The sequence below is a fragment of the Eubalaena glacialis genome, chromosome 1, assembly GCF_028564815.1.
Source record: "Eubalaena glacialis isolate mEubGla1 chromosome 1, mEubGla1.1.hap2.+ XY, whole genome shotgun sequence".
Classification (NCBI taxonomy): domain Eukaryota; kingdom Metazoa; phylum Chordata; class Mammalia; order Artiodactyla; family Balaenidae; genus Eubalaena; species Eubalaena glacialis.
Window position 1 is genome coordinate 87,152,881 of NC_083716.1, and position 18,946 is coordinate 87,171,826.

General features: G+C 37.4%; 1 protein-coding gene across 2 annotated transcripts in view; it reads left to right on the forward strand.

Moving 5' to 3' along the window:
- Positions 1-18,946, forward strand: part of TARBP1 (TAR (HIV-1) RNA binding protein 1) — a 63,109-nt gene that overhangs the window by 8,224 nt on the left and 35,939 nt on the right. The window contains exons 3-12 of one of the 2 annotated variants that reach the window (XM_061182339.1): positions 674-905; positions 1,355-1,503; positions 2,588-2,640; positions 4,352-4,449; positions 6,914-7,049; positions 8,018-8,114; positions 9,275-9,364; positions 12,511-12,652; positions 17,386-17,485; positions 18,411-18,583. In XM_061182339.1, the coding sequence (XP_061038322.1) occupies positions 674-905; positions 1,355-1,503; positions 2,588-2,640; positions 4,352-4,449; positions 6,914-7,049; positions 8,018-8,114; positions 9,275-9,364; positions 12,511-12,652; positions 17,386-17,485; positions 18,411-18,583 (1,270 nt within the window). The remainder of the gene's footprint in view (positions 1-673; positions 906-1,354; positions 1,504-2,587; positions 2,641-4,351; positions 4,450-6,913; positions 7,050-8,017; positions 8,115-9,274; positions 9,365-12,510; positions 12,653-17,385; positions 17,486-18,410; positions 18,584-18,946) is intronic. The other variant, XM_061182331.1, reaches the window with a different exon arrangement.

Here is an 18,946-nt window from a genome sequence, read left to right on the forward strand (position 1 = left end):
CAACGAGACAGCTAAATGCAAGCTAATGGTGTTTTGTATTCATATGAATGATAAAATGCTACATTATCATGTTTGCACATGAGAAATAACCTGGGTAAATGGGTTTTAGTGCCTACTTTAGATAATTACAACTTTAATAGTTTGACCCCTTAGGAATTGAGCTTTATTCAGCTGATTGCTATGGTTGTTTTCTGATACACTGGGATTTTTCACAGACCATAAGAATCTGTAGTCCCACCTGGGTCTAGAATTTAATTGAATCCTGTTGTGACTTCACTTATGCATTTACTATTAAAATGAGTCTCTTATTACCACGTTTTGCCCACAGCTCTTGGCAAACCAAATCAAATAGCAGTGACAGATTTTGAAAAATCACCACTGCCAAAGGATTGAACAAGCATCTTGGTGTAAATTACAAAAAAAAAAAAAAAAAAAGGACTGATTTATTTATAGAATGCCATGAGTTAAAAATGCTGAGGTTTTTTCTAATAGTGTTAAAGGATATTTCAAAAAAGTTAAAGTATGTCCAAGGTACATACTCCATTTTTTGTTTCTCACTCATTTGTATATTTACTTAGTAGATGTTTATTTAGTGTCCAATACATGCTAAGCGCTGGGATAAAGTGGTGAGACAGATGTACTGTTTTTCACTTGATTTTTGTCTGTTTTCCAGGAAAAAATAGCTTTGATTATAAGTTCTAGACAGGCAACAAACAAGAGGCAGAAATGGAGTTATCTAGTGAGTGAGGCCACACCTTGGAGAGGGCAGCTAGGAAAGACCTGCCTGAAGAGTGACACGGAAGTTGAGGAGACAGCTCTGGGTGCAGAAGCCCTGAGATGGGAACAGCTCAGTGGGGTGGAGGACCAGACCAGTCAGCCACAGCACAGTGGCGTGGGAAGGCGGGGTAAGGTTGGAGTAGTTGTCAGAAGCAGTTCATGCCTCGCTTGTTTTTTAGTCTGAGTTTTGAGAAGCCACACAGGGGTTTTAAATAGAGCAGGGACAGTTTCAGGTTTCTGTATGAAAAATGGATTGAAGTAAGGTGAGAGAAGAATTGGTTGAAATCACCCCAAACCTAAAGTTTCAACTTGCATGGGGTCATATTTAATTTTTGTACGCTGTAGCCGCTATGACATTCGCTTGCAGTCTTTCTAAATGAATCTCTCTGAAAATGGAATACCAAATACTGAAGTTATTTTGGTTATTCAGTAATTAAACACCCTCAGATGCGATTAAAAAGAGACTCACTTTTGTGGTGTTGTAATGAAGTTAATGTGTTTATTTTTGAATATATAGTCTACATGGGGCAACATAATGTGAGACTCTTAAGTCAACATTTGGTGTTTATTTCCACAGGATGTTGGCTCTTTCACCCATCCTGGCATCTGTGTATTTATAAAAGAATGTTTGAAAGTGAAAATAAAATCCTGACCAAAGAAGGCGTTACCCATTTTTTGGAGCTGTATGAAACAAGGGTTCTTCCATTTTCAGCAGAATTTTCTGAGGTAATGACAGCCTTTCTCTTTCCTTTTTCCCTTTGTCAAGAGATGAGGGGCGAAGGTGTTTGTTTTATCCTATGTGATCTTCAAAAATATATACTAGGGCTTGAAAATCGCAAGTAACATTTTAGAGATTTGCATACAACAAATCCTATTTCTCTAAACTTAGCTATCGTACTGGGAGAACGCTTTCTGTAATGTAGTTTGTCGATAGGCTGCCTGCATCATTACCAGTGGTTCTTTGGTATCAATATTCTGAACAAAAGTCAGCAGCATGAAAACTGGTATAGAAGCGTGTTAGTGATACTGTTTCCACAGTTCTGAATCACTGAATTATCACTCTTTGTTTAGTGATGCTACACCCCCAGTTCTGAGTCAATGAATTACTGTCTACTGTACCTGAGCAGAGGTTGCCTTTAGAGCTATATTATTAGCATCTGTGCTTCCATTTATCAGAAATCACACAAAGCAAAGAGATTGTGAAAACTACAGCTGTGATTTAAAGTTTTATATTATGGTGCCACATGAGTCAGGTGAACACTGACGTAGGTATAGTAATTTACCTCTCGTTTAGAGGTAACTGAAGTAAACGTTCCTAATTGTCCAACTACATGTATAGTGTTTTAATATGCATCATTTTTCTACATTCTCCTAGCCTTCTTGCACTTCCTGGAAGCTTGCTTTTGTCTAGTGATATTTTTGAAGATATACTTTTCCCCCTTTGTCTTCCAGGAATAGGGGCTTGAATTTTCTCTTGAGTATCTTTTTGTTTTTCCTTTGTTACTACCTTTATTTTCCACCATGTGTCCCTTCTTTGGATTCTTTTCTTCCTTCTTAGCACAACATGTACTCTCCTCTCAGTATTCCATATGTTTTTATCAGGTGGGAAAATTCGGTATTTATTTTGTCGTTCTGGTGGAATTAAGGTATCCTCCAAGACTATCATACACCAACCTACAGCATGAGAGATCAGCTTTGCTTGTAACAACTCTTCTGGTGCCCTGTGTAGGATGTGCAGTTACAGCAAGCTGACTGTTGAAAATTACAGTTACAACTTAACATCAAATACTTTTTTCCTTTTTTTTTTTAGTTTATTATTGGGCCATTAATGGATGCACTTTCAGAGAGCTCTCTATACAGCAGGTAAACAAACATTGTTATTTAGCAGCAATGCAGTTATATGTATTTGGTATATAAATTCAATGTGATTATGAAATATGACCAGATTGTTTAATGAATTTGGTACATAAATATACGTTGCCTTGTAGATATTCAGCTTTTTCTAACCATGGCATCCCTTCTGTGTTTGTTATTCTTCTTGCCTTTCTTCCAGTAGTTGCATCAGGTGCTTCTCTTTTTCTTTTCTTTCCTACTTTTAACCCATCCCTTCTTGGGCTTTTGGGAAGGATATCTTACACAGCTACTTCTTTTCCCTTACTCCTGATTTCTTCCCTCTTGGAAATTGTAGTGGCTTTGGCTAACCAACACTTGACACTTTTTTTTTTCCTTTTTCTTTTAACTTTTGATCTTGACTTATAGAAAAGTTGTGAGAATAATACAAAGAATTCTCATTTATCTTTTATCCACATTCCCTAAATGATACTGTTTAACCATATTTGCTTAATCGTCGTCTCTCTCCCTGTGTGTGTGTATGTATGTGTGTGTGTATACCTCTGTTTCTTAGCTCTGTCTGCTGAGCAGACTTACCATCTATATTTCAGTGTCTGTCTGTCTGTGCATCCATCCATATTAAAAACCATCAGTTCACACCAGCACATCCATTTCTAGTCTACTACCACAGGGTTCATTCTAACTTTCCCCTTTCCATATCTGATGGTGGAGGCCATTCTCCGTGACATATTGCTTATTTGACACCATTACCCTTTGTCAAGGTTGATACTGGGAAGAGTTTGCCAGTATTGTGCCTTTTCCTCATTTTTTGAGCATTACCTGTACTCTTGAATTATATCTTCAAAAATTTCCCTTGCTTTTGAAATTATGTTGTCTAATTTTGAAAACTAAGTTTATTTATACTTGCAAGTCTTTTGTTTGGTATATCTCTAATAGAAAAAAACTCTCACCACCAACTTCTTTAAAATTTTTAAGTTAGTCTGTGCTAAGTTATATTAATATTTAGTCCTATTTAATATCGAAAGAGCATAGCAATGCTAGATTTGCCAATTATTTTTGATTTTCAAATAATCATTACTGTTGAATAGTTTTCTGAAGCAATTAGACGACTGGAAAGCAGTAAAACCAACTTGGTGCTTTCTGAGAGTTGACAAACACATTTATTACGAAATGCCTTCAGTTCCCTAGCACCCTAATGTGTTCAATTAACAGATAATGTCCCTGGCCGAAGCATATAGCAAAAGAAAAAAATGTGACTTTAGTAGATGTTAACAATTAAATGCTCTTGCAAAAGTTACTTATTACTAACATATGTCTTTCTGTGAATGTTATTTCTTTTATTTAATACTTAAAGATTTAAAATCATTGGATTAGGTGTTGGGAACAATAAAATATAATTTTAAATTATCATTTTTAGACTTTTTTTAAAACGATACTATTTGGCAAGATTCATGTATGTGTGTCAGAGAAAGTATCATAAAAAAGAAATCCATGCCTGCTTAGTATAGCACATTACTAACTCACGTCTGTTTTCCTAGAAGATCCCTGATGTTTTTATCAGAAGGATCCTCAAGATTTTACTGAAAAATAAAATGCAGGTTTAGAAGAAGATGGTTTTATTGTTTTATTGTTGAAAGACATTTGGGCCATATTCCATTTAGTTTCAGTATACTTATTTGTAAATAGATTTAAAATATTTGTTTTTTTTCCCCTTTGTCTGTAGGTCCCCAGGCCAGCTGATAGGAAGTGGTTCTCCATTGGGATTGAAATTACAGAAGTTCTTAGTCACTTACATTTCTCTTCTTCCAGAAGAAATAAAGAGTATGTGTCAGCAAAGAGTTTCTTTTTATTAGCTTAAATTTTTAGTATGTTGGTTGTAAGCACCAACCTATGACTATTATAATCAGTATTATCAAAATAGTTCCTTTTTCCAGAATATGCAAATTTTGTCAGAATTATACACACGTCCATTGAAACTGAGTACACAATTTTACTTTTGTATATAACATGATACCAGTATTGGTATCCGTAGCATGGAAGCAGTTTTGGAATGTGTGCTGCAGTTTGCTGTGCTTTCCAATTGTCTCTATTCAGTTTCAAAAATTAGCGAAAAAATAGGTCGAAGAAAGAAAGAACCTGGGCTTAGGAAAAAGTTATAAACAGAATATCTATTGTGGCAAAGTTGTCCCTTTATAGATATTGACTCAGAAAGATAAGAAAGAAAAAAATGCTTTTTGTAAGACCTTGTATCCTAGAAATATCCCACTTCTTCAGGTTGGAGATGTATTTTTCTTTCTGATGAGCTATGTTGGTAAGCAAAGCACAAAACCAGTGTTATTTTTGCTTGAGTAGCAGGGCCCACTCTTCTTTCCGAGTCTTTTTTTCATTCTGGGCTTTGTGACTTAGAAAGTGACCCTGGCTATGAAATATATATACTTTTTCTTTTGTATTTAATCTGTATATAGGGTGAACGATGACCAGTGGCACTGTGTATTGAAAAGTCAGGGAAGAAAGAGAAAAGATGGTCACCTGTATATCACAACTTTAGATTTATAGAAAATGGATTGTTTTGATTACTTTTTTAAAAAGTTAAACTGGAGAAGATAACTGTCAGAGCCATTCTTTAGTTTGCTAGAATTTGGAAGTTTACAGTCTGGGGATTAATTTGCCGACCACATTGGCACATCTCACGTCCACAGCTCAGTGTGAGTGACACGACGGTGATCAGTGCCCCCTAGAGTTTGAGCGCCTAGAGTTTGTGGCCGTGTGACCCTGTCAGTGTGGTGAGTGAATAAGCAATAGAGGCTTGGCTGTTGCCATCCTCCTTGTGTCATGAGAGAGCTATGAGGCAGAAGATGGGAACTTAATTAGTCCAACAGGAGGGAGGGCAGGTAGAATGTTTATTTACAGTTTTTACTTTGTAGTTTTTTCTGTCAACAATATCCTAAGCATATCTAGTTCTGGGCTAGGCACTTTGGGAGATATAAAATACATGTAATACCCTTTCAGGAGCGCCCAGGGATTTCTTAAAAGTCATTCTAAGTGATGATCTGAGGAAACAGACATTTTTATTAACTACATGACTTGAAGATCCTTAAGATATCACATATTAGCAGAGAAAGCGGGATAGAGCACCATCCTTTTGTATCTCAAAATACTTAAATTAATTACAGTGATTAGGTCCAGGGTAGGTACGAAATAACCTGTGAGAAAGATCTAATATTACTGTTTGCAGATACCAGAGGCCAGCTACCATTGGTACTTCTTATCCTGTGTTTCTTTAATATCTCCAACAGATGAATGGTTTCCAACAGTAAAAAATTTACCTTTTACCTTAACTATTAAATATATAGCTACATGGTTGTCAGAATTTCTACAATACACTAGAATACTTACCTTACTAAAAAGGAATGAAATTGAAATGACATTGATTTTTTTTTTTTTGTTCCCAACAGCTTTATTGAGATATAATTCACACACCGTAAAATTCACCCTTTTAAATTGTTCAGTTCAGTGGTTTTTAGTATATTCACAAAGTTATACAACTATCACCACTAATTCCAGAATATTTTCATCATCCCCAGAAGAAACTCCTTGCCCATAAGTAATCAAGTCTCATTTTCCTTTCCCCTGGCTCCTGTCAGCCACTAATTTACTTTCTGTCTCTCTAGATTTGCCTCTTCTAAACATTTCATATAAATGGAATCATATAATATGTGGCCTTTTATTTTATGTCTGGCTTCTTTTGCTTAGCATAATGTTTTTAAGATTCACCTATGTTGTAACATTTATCAATATTCCATTCCTTTTTGTAGCTGAATAATATTCCACTGTGTAGATACTTCACATTCTGTTTATCCATTCATCAGTTGATAGATGTTTGGATTGTTTCCACTTTTAACTATTATGAATAACTCCTATGAATATTCACATACAGGTTTTTATATGAATGTAATCTTTCACTTCTCTTAATTGTATACCTAGGAGTAGAATTATTAGGTCAAATAGTAACTCTATGTTTAACTTTTAAAGGAGCCACCAAACTGTTTTCCACACTGGCTGCACCATTTTACATTTCCACCAAGAATGTCTGAGAGTGCATGTCTCCACATCCTTGTTAACACTTGTTATTGTCTGTCCTTTTGACTATAGCCATCCTAATGGGTGTGAAGTTGTATCTCATTATGGTTTTTGATTTGCATCTCCCTACATAAAGTCCGATGATGTTGAGCATCTTTTCATGTGCTTGTTGGCAACAATGACGTCTTAAAACTTTTTCTTTCAGGTAGTTTCCTGTTAAAGTTTATTCAAAAGATGACAAGCCGACATTGGTGTGCTATTCCCATTTTGTTTCTATGTAAGGCTTTGGCAAATATCCCAAGATGTAAAGCCCTGGGTATAGAAGGGCTTCTTGCCCTGAGGTAATGTACTCTGAGTATGTTCACATATATGTGTCGTACCTTTCCATTAGTAAATTTTGTTTTTCCTTCTGCTTTAATCCATAGTGAGTGGTTTTAGTTAATATTGGCATCAGGATTTTTCGCTCTTAATTTTATACAATAAAAAAGTAAAAAAATTTATTCATATAGTTGAACTTATTTTGTTTTATGAATTACTAATTTAAATATATGCCATAATACATACTATTGGATTATGGTCACTTTAAAAATAAGGCCAGTAAGTTGTTTTTATTACATTGATATGTAGGAAACTAGAGATAAAATAACAAATATTAATATTGATTACAAAGTATTTCAAAAAAATGTAAAATTCTTACTTTGAAATTGTCTTTTTTTCTTTAATAAATTTATTTATTTATTTATTTTTGGCTGCGTTAGGTCTTAGGTCTTCATTGCTTAGGTCTTCATTGCTGCACACGGGCTTTCTCTAGTTGCGGCGAGCAGGGGCTACTCTTTTTTGCGGTGCGTGGGCTTCTCATTGCGGTGGCTTCTCTTGCTGCGGCGCGTGGATTCTAGGCACGTGACCTTCAGTAGTTGTGGCACGCAGGCTCAGTAGTTGTGGCACGCAGGCTCAGTAGTTGTGGCTCGCGGGCTCTAGAGCACAGGCTCAGCAGTTGTGGCGCACGGGCTTAGTTGCTCCGCGGCATGTGGGATATTCCCGGACCAGGGATTGAACCCGTGTCCCCTGCATTGGCAGGCGGATTCTTAACCACTGCACCACCAGGGAAGTCCTTATCTTGTTGTTTTTAAAAGAAGATTTGTTTCATATTAAAATTGAGCTCCACTAGAGGCCTTAATTATTTAATGGCTTTGAAATTCTCCTGGCAGTGACTGCGTTAGAAAGTATAGATATATTAAGTTGTCAGTTATTACAAACTATCAGAATTGTCCTGAGACCATGGAAGTGCATGTGTTTTCTCCAATGTCAGGGACGTTCTTCAGTGCACCATGATCACACATCAGATCCTGCTGCGAGGGGCAGCGCAGTGCTATCTCCTTCAGACGGCCATGAATCTGGTAGACGTGGTGAGTTTATCTTTCTTCCTAATGTTAACTCCAGTTTCCTAGTCTTTCTTGGTGAGCGGGTGTTCATAAAAGAGTTAACACAGCAGGCCTGTGATGCTGTCGTTAGAAAGCCCTGCTTATAAGGTTGGCCCCGGGCTGGCATCTGGGAACTTGGATTTCAGGAGGGTTCCCACCATCCTACCTACTGTGCCTGCAGTACTCATACAAACAGTGTGGTCTCTACTGAACACCTGCTTTCCTTCCCGGGGTCTGGAATTGTAGGTGCGATGCAGGGGGTGTCTGTGTGACCAGCTCCCAGTAAAAACCCTGGGTGCTGGGTCTCTAAGGAGCTCCCCTGGTAGGCATTTTACACGTCGGCGGGGTAGCTGGGTGACCGTACCGGGAGAGGACTCTTGGAAGCTTTCACCTGGTTTCCTCTGTATTTTTTGTGCACGTCTTCCAGGAAATTGACATTCAAGGAAAACCTTTATTCTATGTTTTTCACAGAGCTCCAGTAACACTACTGCTGAGAACAGGGGTCAGCAAACTTTTTTGTGAAGGGCTGGATTAGTATATATTTTAGGCTTTTTGAGTCATACGGTCTCTGTCACAACTACTCAAGAGCAGCCATAGACCGTTTATAAACAAATGGGCAGGGCTGTGTTCCAGTAAAACTTTACTTACAAAACAGGCTGTGAGTGGTTTTGCCGACCCCCAACTTAGAGCAAGGTATCTTAACTGAAGATGCGTAACCTTCAGGGAATGAAAAGACCCGGGTGGTTTTCTTAAGGCGGGGTCATTTTTGCGGCGTTGAGAAGTAAGATTCACTTTTAAGTAATCAGTAATTTCTTATAGGCTGTTTCTGTTTTTGCTTTTAGATCTGTGACTGTTTTACCTCTAAGATAGCAACCTCGATTTTAAGGAAACTAGATTTATAAAGTGATCTTTCATTTTCTATAATGGTCGTATATAATTGCATATAATTGCGCGTTTGTAATCAATGTCTTCCTATTAAAAGTTGAATAATGTTTTCTTTTTAAAAAGTAGCTTTCGATTTGCCTAACAGTATTCTACTGTAAGTAGTCTGCTAGACTGCTTTTGCAGTGATTTTGATTCAGTGATGTTTGATTCAAACATTTTTAAATGAGTAATTTTTTAAAACTGCCCTGCCCCCCCCCCAGGAGAAAGTGTCCCTCTCTGATGTCTCATCTCTTGTCATGTCAGTGAGACAAGAGGAGTCCTTCGGACGAGGAACTTCATTGTGGACAGAGGTGAGCCTGAAAATAATTTACTGATAAGGTCTTTGAAAACTTTGTGAAAAATTGTTATATAATTGAATTCATTACTAGCCTTTTATGTAAAATATGATTGCTTTGCTATCTAGCACCAGAGGTTTTTAAAACTTGTTTATTTGCTTTGAGTGGATGTAACCAGTAACGCTGCTGAGGTTCCTATGGAGAAATGGGGGGGGCAGGAAGGATCTGGAATAGAGAAGGACCGGTTTGGGGGGGGCAGTGTTAGTGGGCAGATCCCGATTCTGGATGAGATGTACTGGGAGTAACGACGTTAGACTCAAAACCAGTAACACAACCCTCCTATTTGTCGTCTTCTGTCGGTTCTTGGCACTTTCATCTACTCAGGCTCCCCAGCCTGACGTGTAGGTGATCCATAATTCTTCCCAACTTTTTGCATCTCATTCACCATGAAACCATAAGTGTCTTGCCTTCTTCTCCAGCCGCCGCTCGTGGAGACCTTCCCCTGCGCTGACTGCTTTCTCACCGAGCCCTCTCTGCTCACCCCACGTGCGGGGCCGTGAGGTCCTGCTGTGGTCCGAGGGGCTGCCCTTCTCTGCGGGTTCCTCAGTCGTCCGTGCCCTCCTCCTTTTTGTTTTAAACTGTGGGACTCAATCCATACTGCTGGTAGCTCTTATCCAGAATCCTAATCTGTGTCCTCTCTAGATTATATATTTTTTGAGGGCAGGAACCTTTTTTTGTTTTAAATTTTGTCTTTCTCCAGTGCCTAAGAGATCACTGAGGCTAGAGATGTGATTATTTCCTTTAGAAAGCAATTCCAGCTAGGTACGCCTGGAGAGAAACAAGAGAAATCAGCTTGGATTATGTTAAAATAATTCAGGCGTAAAATAATGAGGGCATAGAGTAAGGTAATGGCAGATAATAAAATGGCAGGTAATTTTTTTGTTGAAAAAATCCACCTGTAAGTGGACCTGCACAGTGTAAACCCGTGTTGTTAAGGATCAACTGTATTTTTTTTTTAACATCTTTATTGGAGTATAATTGCTTTACAATGTTGTATTAGTTTCTGCTGTATAACAAAGTGAATCAGCTGTATGCATACGTATATCCCCATATACCCTCCTTCTTGTGTCTCCTTCCCACCCTCCCTATCCCACCCCTCTAGGTGGTCACAAAGCACCAAGCTGATCTCCCTGTGCTATGCGGCTGCTTCCCACTAGCTATCTATTTTACATTTGGTAGTGTATATATGTCAGTGTTACTCTCTCACTTCGTCCTAGCTTACCCTTCCCCCTCCCCGTGTCCTCGAGTCCATTCTCTACATCTGCATCTTTATTCCTGTCCTGCCCCTAGGTTCATCAGAACCATGTTTTTTAGATTCCATATATATGTGTTAGCATATGGTATTTGTTTTTTTCTTTCTGACTTACTTCACTCTCTATGACGGACTCTGGGTCCATCCACCTCACTATAAATAACTCAGTTCCTTTTTTTTTATGGCTGAGTAATATTCCATTGTATATATGTGCCACATGTTCTTTATCCATTCATCTGTCGATGGACACTTAGGTTGCTTCCATGTCCTGGCTATTGTATATAGTGCTGCAATGAACACTGTGGTACATGACTCTTTGAATTATGGTTTTCTCAGGGTATATGCCCAGTAGTGGGATTGCTGGGTTGTATGGTAATTCTATTTTTAGTTTTTTAAGGAACCTGCATACCGTTCTCCATAGTGGCTGTATCAATTTACATTCCCACCAACAGTGCAGTGGGTTCCCTTTTCTCCACACCCTCTCCAGCATTTGTTGTTTGTAGATTTTTTGATGATGGCCATTCTGACCGGTGTGAGGTGATACCTCATCATAGTTTTGATTTGCATTTCCCTAATGATGAGTGATGTTGAGCATCTTTTCATGTGTTTGTTGGCAATCTGTATATCTTCTTTGGAGAAATGTCTATTTATGTCTTCTGCCCATTTTTGGATTGGGTTGTTTATTTTTTTGATATTGAGCTGCATGAGCTGCTTGTATATTAATCCTTTGTCAGTTGCTTTGATTGCAAATATTTTCTCCCATTCTGAGGGTTGTCTTTTCATCTTGTTTATGGTTTCCTTTGCTGTGCAAAAGCTTTTAAGTTTCATTTGGTCCCATTTGTTTATTTTTGTTTCTATTTCCATTTCTCTAGGAGGTGGGTCAAAAAGGATCTTGCTGTGATGTATGTCACAGAGTGTTCTGCCTATGTTTTCCTCTAAGAGTTTTAAAGTGTCTGGCCTTACATTTGTGTGTGTGTGTTTTTTTAAACCTAACTCTTTTTGTTTGTTTGTTTTTGGTTGTGTTGGATCTTCGTTGCTGCGCGTGGGCTTTCTCTAGTTGCGTCAAGAGGGAGCTACTCTTTGTTGTGGTGAGCGGGCTTCTCATTGTGGTGGCTTCTCTTATTGCGGATCACGGGCTCTAGGTGCCCGGGCTTCAGTGGTTGTGGCTTGCGGGCTCTAGAGCGCAGGATCAATAGTTGTGGCACACAGGCTTAGTTGCTCTGCGGCATGTGGGATCTTCCCAGACCAGGGATCGAACCCGTGTCCCCTGCATTGGCAGGCGGATTCTTAACCACTGCACCACCAGGGAAGTCCTGGCCTTACATTTGGATCAACTGTATTTTAAAATGCACATATCATAGAAAATAAACTTGCAAGGAGGGTAGGAACTTTCATTATAACTTAGATCTCAAATTCTACGTTCTCTCATAAATAAATCCTTGTTTTAGTGTATGAAGCTGGAATAAATTTTAATTTAAGACTGTAATTTGTTTTGCATAATGAGTTATTTTTCGTAGAGATGTTCGTTAGAACACCTTATCAAAATGTGCATTTTATATTAGGTCCTTTAAAAATTCTTGCCTGTTAATGAAGTTTATAAGTTCTTTGAAGAGGTTAGAAAACACACACACACACACACACGTATGTGTATATACACACATACATGCGAACACTTTTCTGTCTGAGCTATCTGTGGAACTCAATCATGACAATAAATGTTCTGTTACTTTGTTGTGTTCAGTCCTTTAAATTCAGTTTATTGTGGAGGAAAGAAAATTGGCTTAGGGAAGTTAGAAACCCTTTGTTCAGTTAAGCTTTTAAAATAAGTAATAACTGTTTTCTTTTCTAGCTCTGTGATTGGCTGCGTGTCAATGAAAGCTGTTTTAGGCGACCCTCAACTTGTAGCTCCATTGGACTTCAGGAGACATCCTCTTTAAATGCTTATGTAAAGAACCTAGTCCAAGAGTATATTAAGTCACCTGCCTGGGAAGGTAAGTCTGAAATCATTTTTATGGACTGATATATCCAAAACATTTTCAAAGAGCTTTTTAGTAGTTTTTCAGATGGAGATTCAGGCTTAACCAAATATATGCCAATTTATGGATGTCAGACTTGTATTTCAGCCAAATAATGTGAATAAACAGAATGTAAAAATACTGTTTCCTAACTTGTACTTTATCTGTTCGAGAACTTGAGATTTTAAACTATTTTAAACGTTTTAAGACGTTGCCTGGGTAGGACTCGGACACAAATACATTTATTAATTTATTCTACAATTACTGAATCTTTGTTGGCTCCATCTGCCGATGTGTTTTTGGAGCCTCGGTAGTGGAAATATTTGTAGATAAATCTGTTCATCTTTTGTTTGTTTTCAAAGCATTACATTTAGTGTGAACTGATTATGACAAGTAATTTTAGAGAAAAATTATGTTTGTTAGTTTCTTCTTTTTACCAGATACTTAGCAAAGATCAATGTTGCATCTTCTTTAGGGAAATGTGTTAAGACTGCGTGAGAGAACAACCATTAGCAGATTCATTAATTAGGTTTCATTTTACGTTTCTAATGCTTCCTCATCATTAAAGTCATTAGTGATAATTGGGGTAAATTGCATCTTTGAATTTAACATGTCTTAAATTTCCTAGCTTTGTCTCAGACCAAGTCGTTTTCATCTCCCGATTTCTCTAATCTGATCATGGAATAGGTCTTAAATGATTAGATAATTATCCTTCCAAAATACATGAGTTTATCTGTTTGTTCTTCTTAGAACATTTCTCTTTTATGTTTTATTCTCTGTGTTGTCTAGTAAATTTTCTGTACTGTTATTTGCGAGATTCTTTTCTTAGGCCTATAAAAGTAAATAAATTTTAGTCCCTACTACAGTAAACATAGATTCAACTCCCTGAAGTATCTATAGAACTTGTCTTATAATTCAGTGCATAACAGCATCAGGTCTGATTAAATAATTCAAAATTGGATAAAATAAGATCTTTAGAGTTTCTTCCTTAACATTTCTAGAACTTAAAACATACTGTTTATATAATATGCTATTTTAAGTTTTTAAAAAATTGATCTCAAGTGCAAAGGAGATGTGTGTGTGTGTGTGTAATATTTTTGACTCTTAATGCCCTTGGCTAAGTGCCTTTATAAAATTTTAGTTTAGTTATCAATTACTGGGCAGTTTTCAGAACAAGGTAATAAATTCCAAAGCAAACATTATTTAACTTGAGTTTTTGAGCATAAAATACATATAACATTCAATTTTGTTTTTATATAAAGACTCATCAGCTCAAACGTTTTTGATCAGATTCTACACCTAAAGTAGCTTTTTTCTTTGGGTTTGACATGGTCAGTACAGATAGATTTTACACTAATTATTCAGCAACCATAAATCAAGTGTTTTCTAAGTGCCAGACACTGGAGTTACAGAAATAAAAGATATGTCCCCCACCCTCAGAGAGAGCATGGTCTAGCAAGGGAGTTGATAAGTAAGCAGATAATCTTAGCGCAATGCCTTGAAAGCCATAGGCACTGGGATGGGGAACCCGGGTGAGCAATACTGATCCAGAACAGGTAGACCTGTGGGGGTCAGGAGAGGTCACCAGATGAGGTGACAGCTAACGAGTGGATAGAAATTAAGGTGGAAAGGGAGAAGGCGTATCCTGCAAGGCTTGGATGAACTTGCATCCAGGGAACTGAAAGTAGGTAGGCATCCATCTGTTTCTGTCTGTCTATAGCATGGAGCCCAGGTAGGAATGGTTAAGAGATAAGGATGGATATATGTTAGGTAGATATATATGTACCATACCATATATGTGATATATAGCAAAACAAAGCAACAACAACTAAACCACACAAAACCAGCATCATCAACAAGCAAAAATGTTGGAGAGCTTTCAGAGAAGGCTTTCTGAAATAGAGAAAGTGAGATATAGTTTGGAAGCAGCAATAAAAGCTTGTCAAAACTTGGACATGTTAAGATCAACCAAAAAGTGAAATATATTTGAAGAAATTTATACTTAAATTAGAGTCCATCAGAAAGGACATTTTGAGTAAAGATTTTGTAGTTAAATGATGTGCCTACTTAAAATGTAACCAAGCTGAAGATACGTAATAATCCCAAAGTAGTATGCTGCAGCTGTGTAACAAATTTTAGAAACAGCTTTACTGAGGTATGATTGGCATACATTAAATTGCACATATTTAAACTATTTAGTGTAATGGGTTTGACCTCTGTGTATGCTCACGAAACCATCAGGATAACAAGATAATGAACACGTCCATCACCCCCCGAAGTGTTTTCACACCTCTTTGTATTATAATCCCCGTCTCCCACTTCTGCCTGTCTCTCTCCATCCCCAGACCAACCCTGGTATGCTTTCTGACACTGTAGATTACTTTGCATTTTCTAGAATTACACTCAGTTTTTAGAATTCGTGGTAGCAAGATTTGAGTGATAATTTAGGGGTAAATTAAGGTGATTGAAGATAGCCAGTGACCTTTTGTTTCTTTAAGACCATTGTTGCTTACTTTCACTTTTCTAGCCTTAGAGAGATAAAGGGGGGAGCGTGTATAAAGGATTCTCTGCCAGTGGTTCTCCGAGAAGGATTTCCAGACAGGCAACATCACCATCACCTGGAAACATTTTAGAAATGTGAATTCTCAAACTCTATCCCACACCTGCTGAATCAGAAACTCTGAGTGTAGGGCTCACCCTCTGGGTTTTAACAAGCCCTCTGGGGGACTTCTAATACATGCTGAGGTTTGCGACCCACTGTTCTGTAGTCTGGATTTCCCTAGTGTGGTGGTAGAGGACTTGGCAGAAATCTCTGCAGGAGTGTCCTCCACGGCGCAGGTCAGGCACTCTAATGTTATCAGCCTGGTCCTGTGGCTCTCCTTGAAATAAGAAATCATTAAAAATCCACTAAACTTCTGATTTATAACCTTCCCTTTCAGTATCCGAAGTGAAAAATTGTTTAGGACTTCAAAAAGTGGCATTGTGATTGGAAACATTTCATTCTCACATAGCACCCCTACCTGACCCCTGCCTCCTACAAGGTCAAAAGGTATCTGATTATATGATTGCTAGAAATTATAGGCAACTGAATACTGAATTGGCATTTGATTTCATTTTAGTTTTCATTAATGAGTTTTTATATGTAAATGTGGGATATAAAGCTAATGTGAGTAAAAATGTTTCAGAGAAGAAGTTTCAATAATTCACTTTTATAAACACCTATCAACTTAACCTATTTTGGAGAGCACCAACTTTTAGATTTTCTAAAAAATACAGATTTCTTACTGATAACTAAATGATATTTATAACATTTTAAAGAATAAAGTTTATCCTTTTGTTGCATTATTAAACTAAGTTACCCTCCATACAAGTATGTTTTTAGTGTTGTCTGTCTTCTGTACTATTCTAACAAATCTGTATCAAAATATATTAAATTACTCCCCAAATATATTAGAATATTTTAAAATATGTTTTAAGTATCTGAACTGCTGGGCTGGAAAACTAGACCCCTTAACTAAATTTTTCTTGGGAGTTGAGATGAAGAGTATAATCTTACAATAGAATGAAAATGAAATGTTCTATCTATGATTTATTTTACTTTAACTGGCTTTCAGTGATAGGTAAATAATTTTATCAGTTAACCAAGTTCTGTCTTCCAAAAGTTGTTCTAGGAACTCTGCATATATTATTTAATTTTTATAATAAACCCAAGGAAAGTCATAGGTTTATTTAGTTTGATTTCATAGAAGATGACCTAAGCTTTCTGAGAGAACATTCGGCTGTCCCAGACTCCCACAGCTAACAAACAGTAGCACTGGGGTTTGAACACAGGTCTAAGAAGCAAAGCCTTTGTGTCTGTATCCATTCCATCCCCTTTCTGGTTCCATTTTAGGGAACTCTCACCTCTCAACTGAGATGCCAGAATTGCCTCTTAACCGGTCACCTTGCATCTACTCTTGCTTCCTCTAAAATCTCTTTTCCACATTGTACCTAGAGAAATCTTTTTAAAATACAAACTTTGATCTTACACATGTCTCCTCCACTTCATTATACACATTCACTTTGACCTTTAGTGTCTTCCTCTTGCCTTTGGGATGAAGACAGAAACCCGTTACATGCCTACGAAATCCCTGGTCTCTCCCGCCTGGTCCTGTAACTTCATCTTTGGTGCTCCCCCCTATTGTGTACCCCAGCCCTTTCCTGGAATATGGTGTGCTCTCCCCTGCTGGAGGCCCTTGACATGTACTTCCTTCCGCCTGGAAAGGTCATGTCTCCCTTCACCTACCTCATTCTTTCCCAGCTTTTATACCCAGCTCAACTGTCATTGCTTCAGAGTGACTTTGTCTTACTTCCCAGTATACACTCTCCTTGCACCATTTAGAGCACTCACTACGGTTATCATTTTACATTTCTCTGCATATTCTTTGATATCTCTTTTCTCCTGCACGGTAAATATCGTGAGGACAGGAACCATTGTGTCTGCAGCACTGAGGCCAGTGCATGGCATGTAGTCGGCACGCAGAGATGTCTTTGTGTTCACAGTTAAGTATGTAACAATGAGCTGTGCTGTGGGGTGTTCTACTATATTTCTTCTCAGCTGTATTTCTCTAATACGGATAAAACATAATCATTTAGCTGTGTTATTTTTGAAACATCATCTTGGAAGAATTTTGTTAATGCTTTGCAAACCTTAACTATTGTTATTTAAGGAGGAGAAAACTGCTGTATGCCTGATTGGCTTGAAGCCAAGCTTGTTGCTATGATGGTCTTGCTGGCCATAGATGTGGAAGGAATGAAGAGTCAGTATAGGTAAGTGTTTCTAAACTTGAAAAGAAAACTTTCTTTAAAAAAGGCTAATCAGATTTATGGTACATATTCAGACTTTTAAATGATTGGTATGGAATTGATCACAGTGTATTAAAGGAAAGAACTAGAACATTGGCAGTATACTTTTAAAATGTTTAAAATTAACAATAAGTTCATAGGATTAGAGGTTTAAACTAGAGAAGGTCAAAAAAAAAAAACTATATACACGAATCACAGGTTTTGTGTAAGAATATTAGAAGAATGGGTTGTAAGGTCCTAGCATAAGATTAGGTAAAGACATTTACTAGATTTTACCCTTTTGTAAAATGTGTTATTTTTTAAAAGGTAATAAAGATAAAACAATCTCATTTATATTTTGAGAAACGTGAGCAGATTGTCACCAGATTATAATTGTTGCAAAAAGCAGCTTCATTAGGTAGTGTATTTATTTGCATGATAATACAGTTAATTTGATTAACATCAAATCTCTTTTCTTGACAATGTTTTAGTACTAAAGTTAGTGATAACAGTTTTTCACAAATCTTTAGTTCTTTATATATTTTTTTGTTAACATGTCTCATTTCCTTGACTGGCATATATTTGTTTTGTTTTTTGGTTTTTTGAAATATGGAAGCGGGGTCTCAACATTTTAATTTGCCAGTAAATTGGATATAGGATTTCATTCATACTGTGCCCAGAGTTGAGAACATGTGTTGCTCCCTGTGCCTTCTTCTCCAGTGAATCGCTGAACTCACTGAAAAAGCACAAACAGAAAGGTCCATCCTAATAGGTTCTAGGTGTTTGGATCATCCCTAAGAGTAGTTCTGTCCAATGGAATCATTAGCTAACCAGTTCCACGACTGTAGATGGAAAACAATTTCTTTATGCTTTTGAAATGCTTGATTTGGGCGTGTCTTTTAATGTCTAGTGAAAAGCGGAGGACACAGAATGTATTAAGGATATTCTTAGATCCTCTCCTGGATGCCCTTGTGAAGTTTGGTACAAATGCCTACATGCCCTTGCTGAAAACTGACAGATGCCTGCAGTTGCTGTTGAAGTTACTGCACACTTGCTTGTTGAAAGGTTCCAGTACCCAAGATGGTGAGGATCATTAGTTTCTGTTGGTGTTTTGCTGGATATATCGTTGGTACTCAGAATGAGAGGAAATTCCTGACCTTTTAACTTCATGCATTCAACAAATATTTACTGAGTATCTCCTGGTGGTGCTGGGGATGCAGAGGCAAAGTAGCAAACTGCCCTCACCAAGCTGACATTTTAATGTTTACATTTGTTGCTCACTGTTGATTTTAGAATGTGATTTCATTTGCTTTTGCTTTTTTTTTCCCCAATGGGCTCTCACTGATTTCCAGACTATTGAAAATGATCACTATTTCATACATGTTTTAAGCCAAGATCCATTTCTAATTGCCACTGTGCTGCTGGATGTTGCAGAAAGTAAACTAA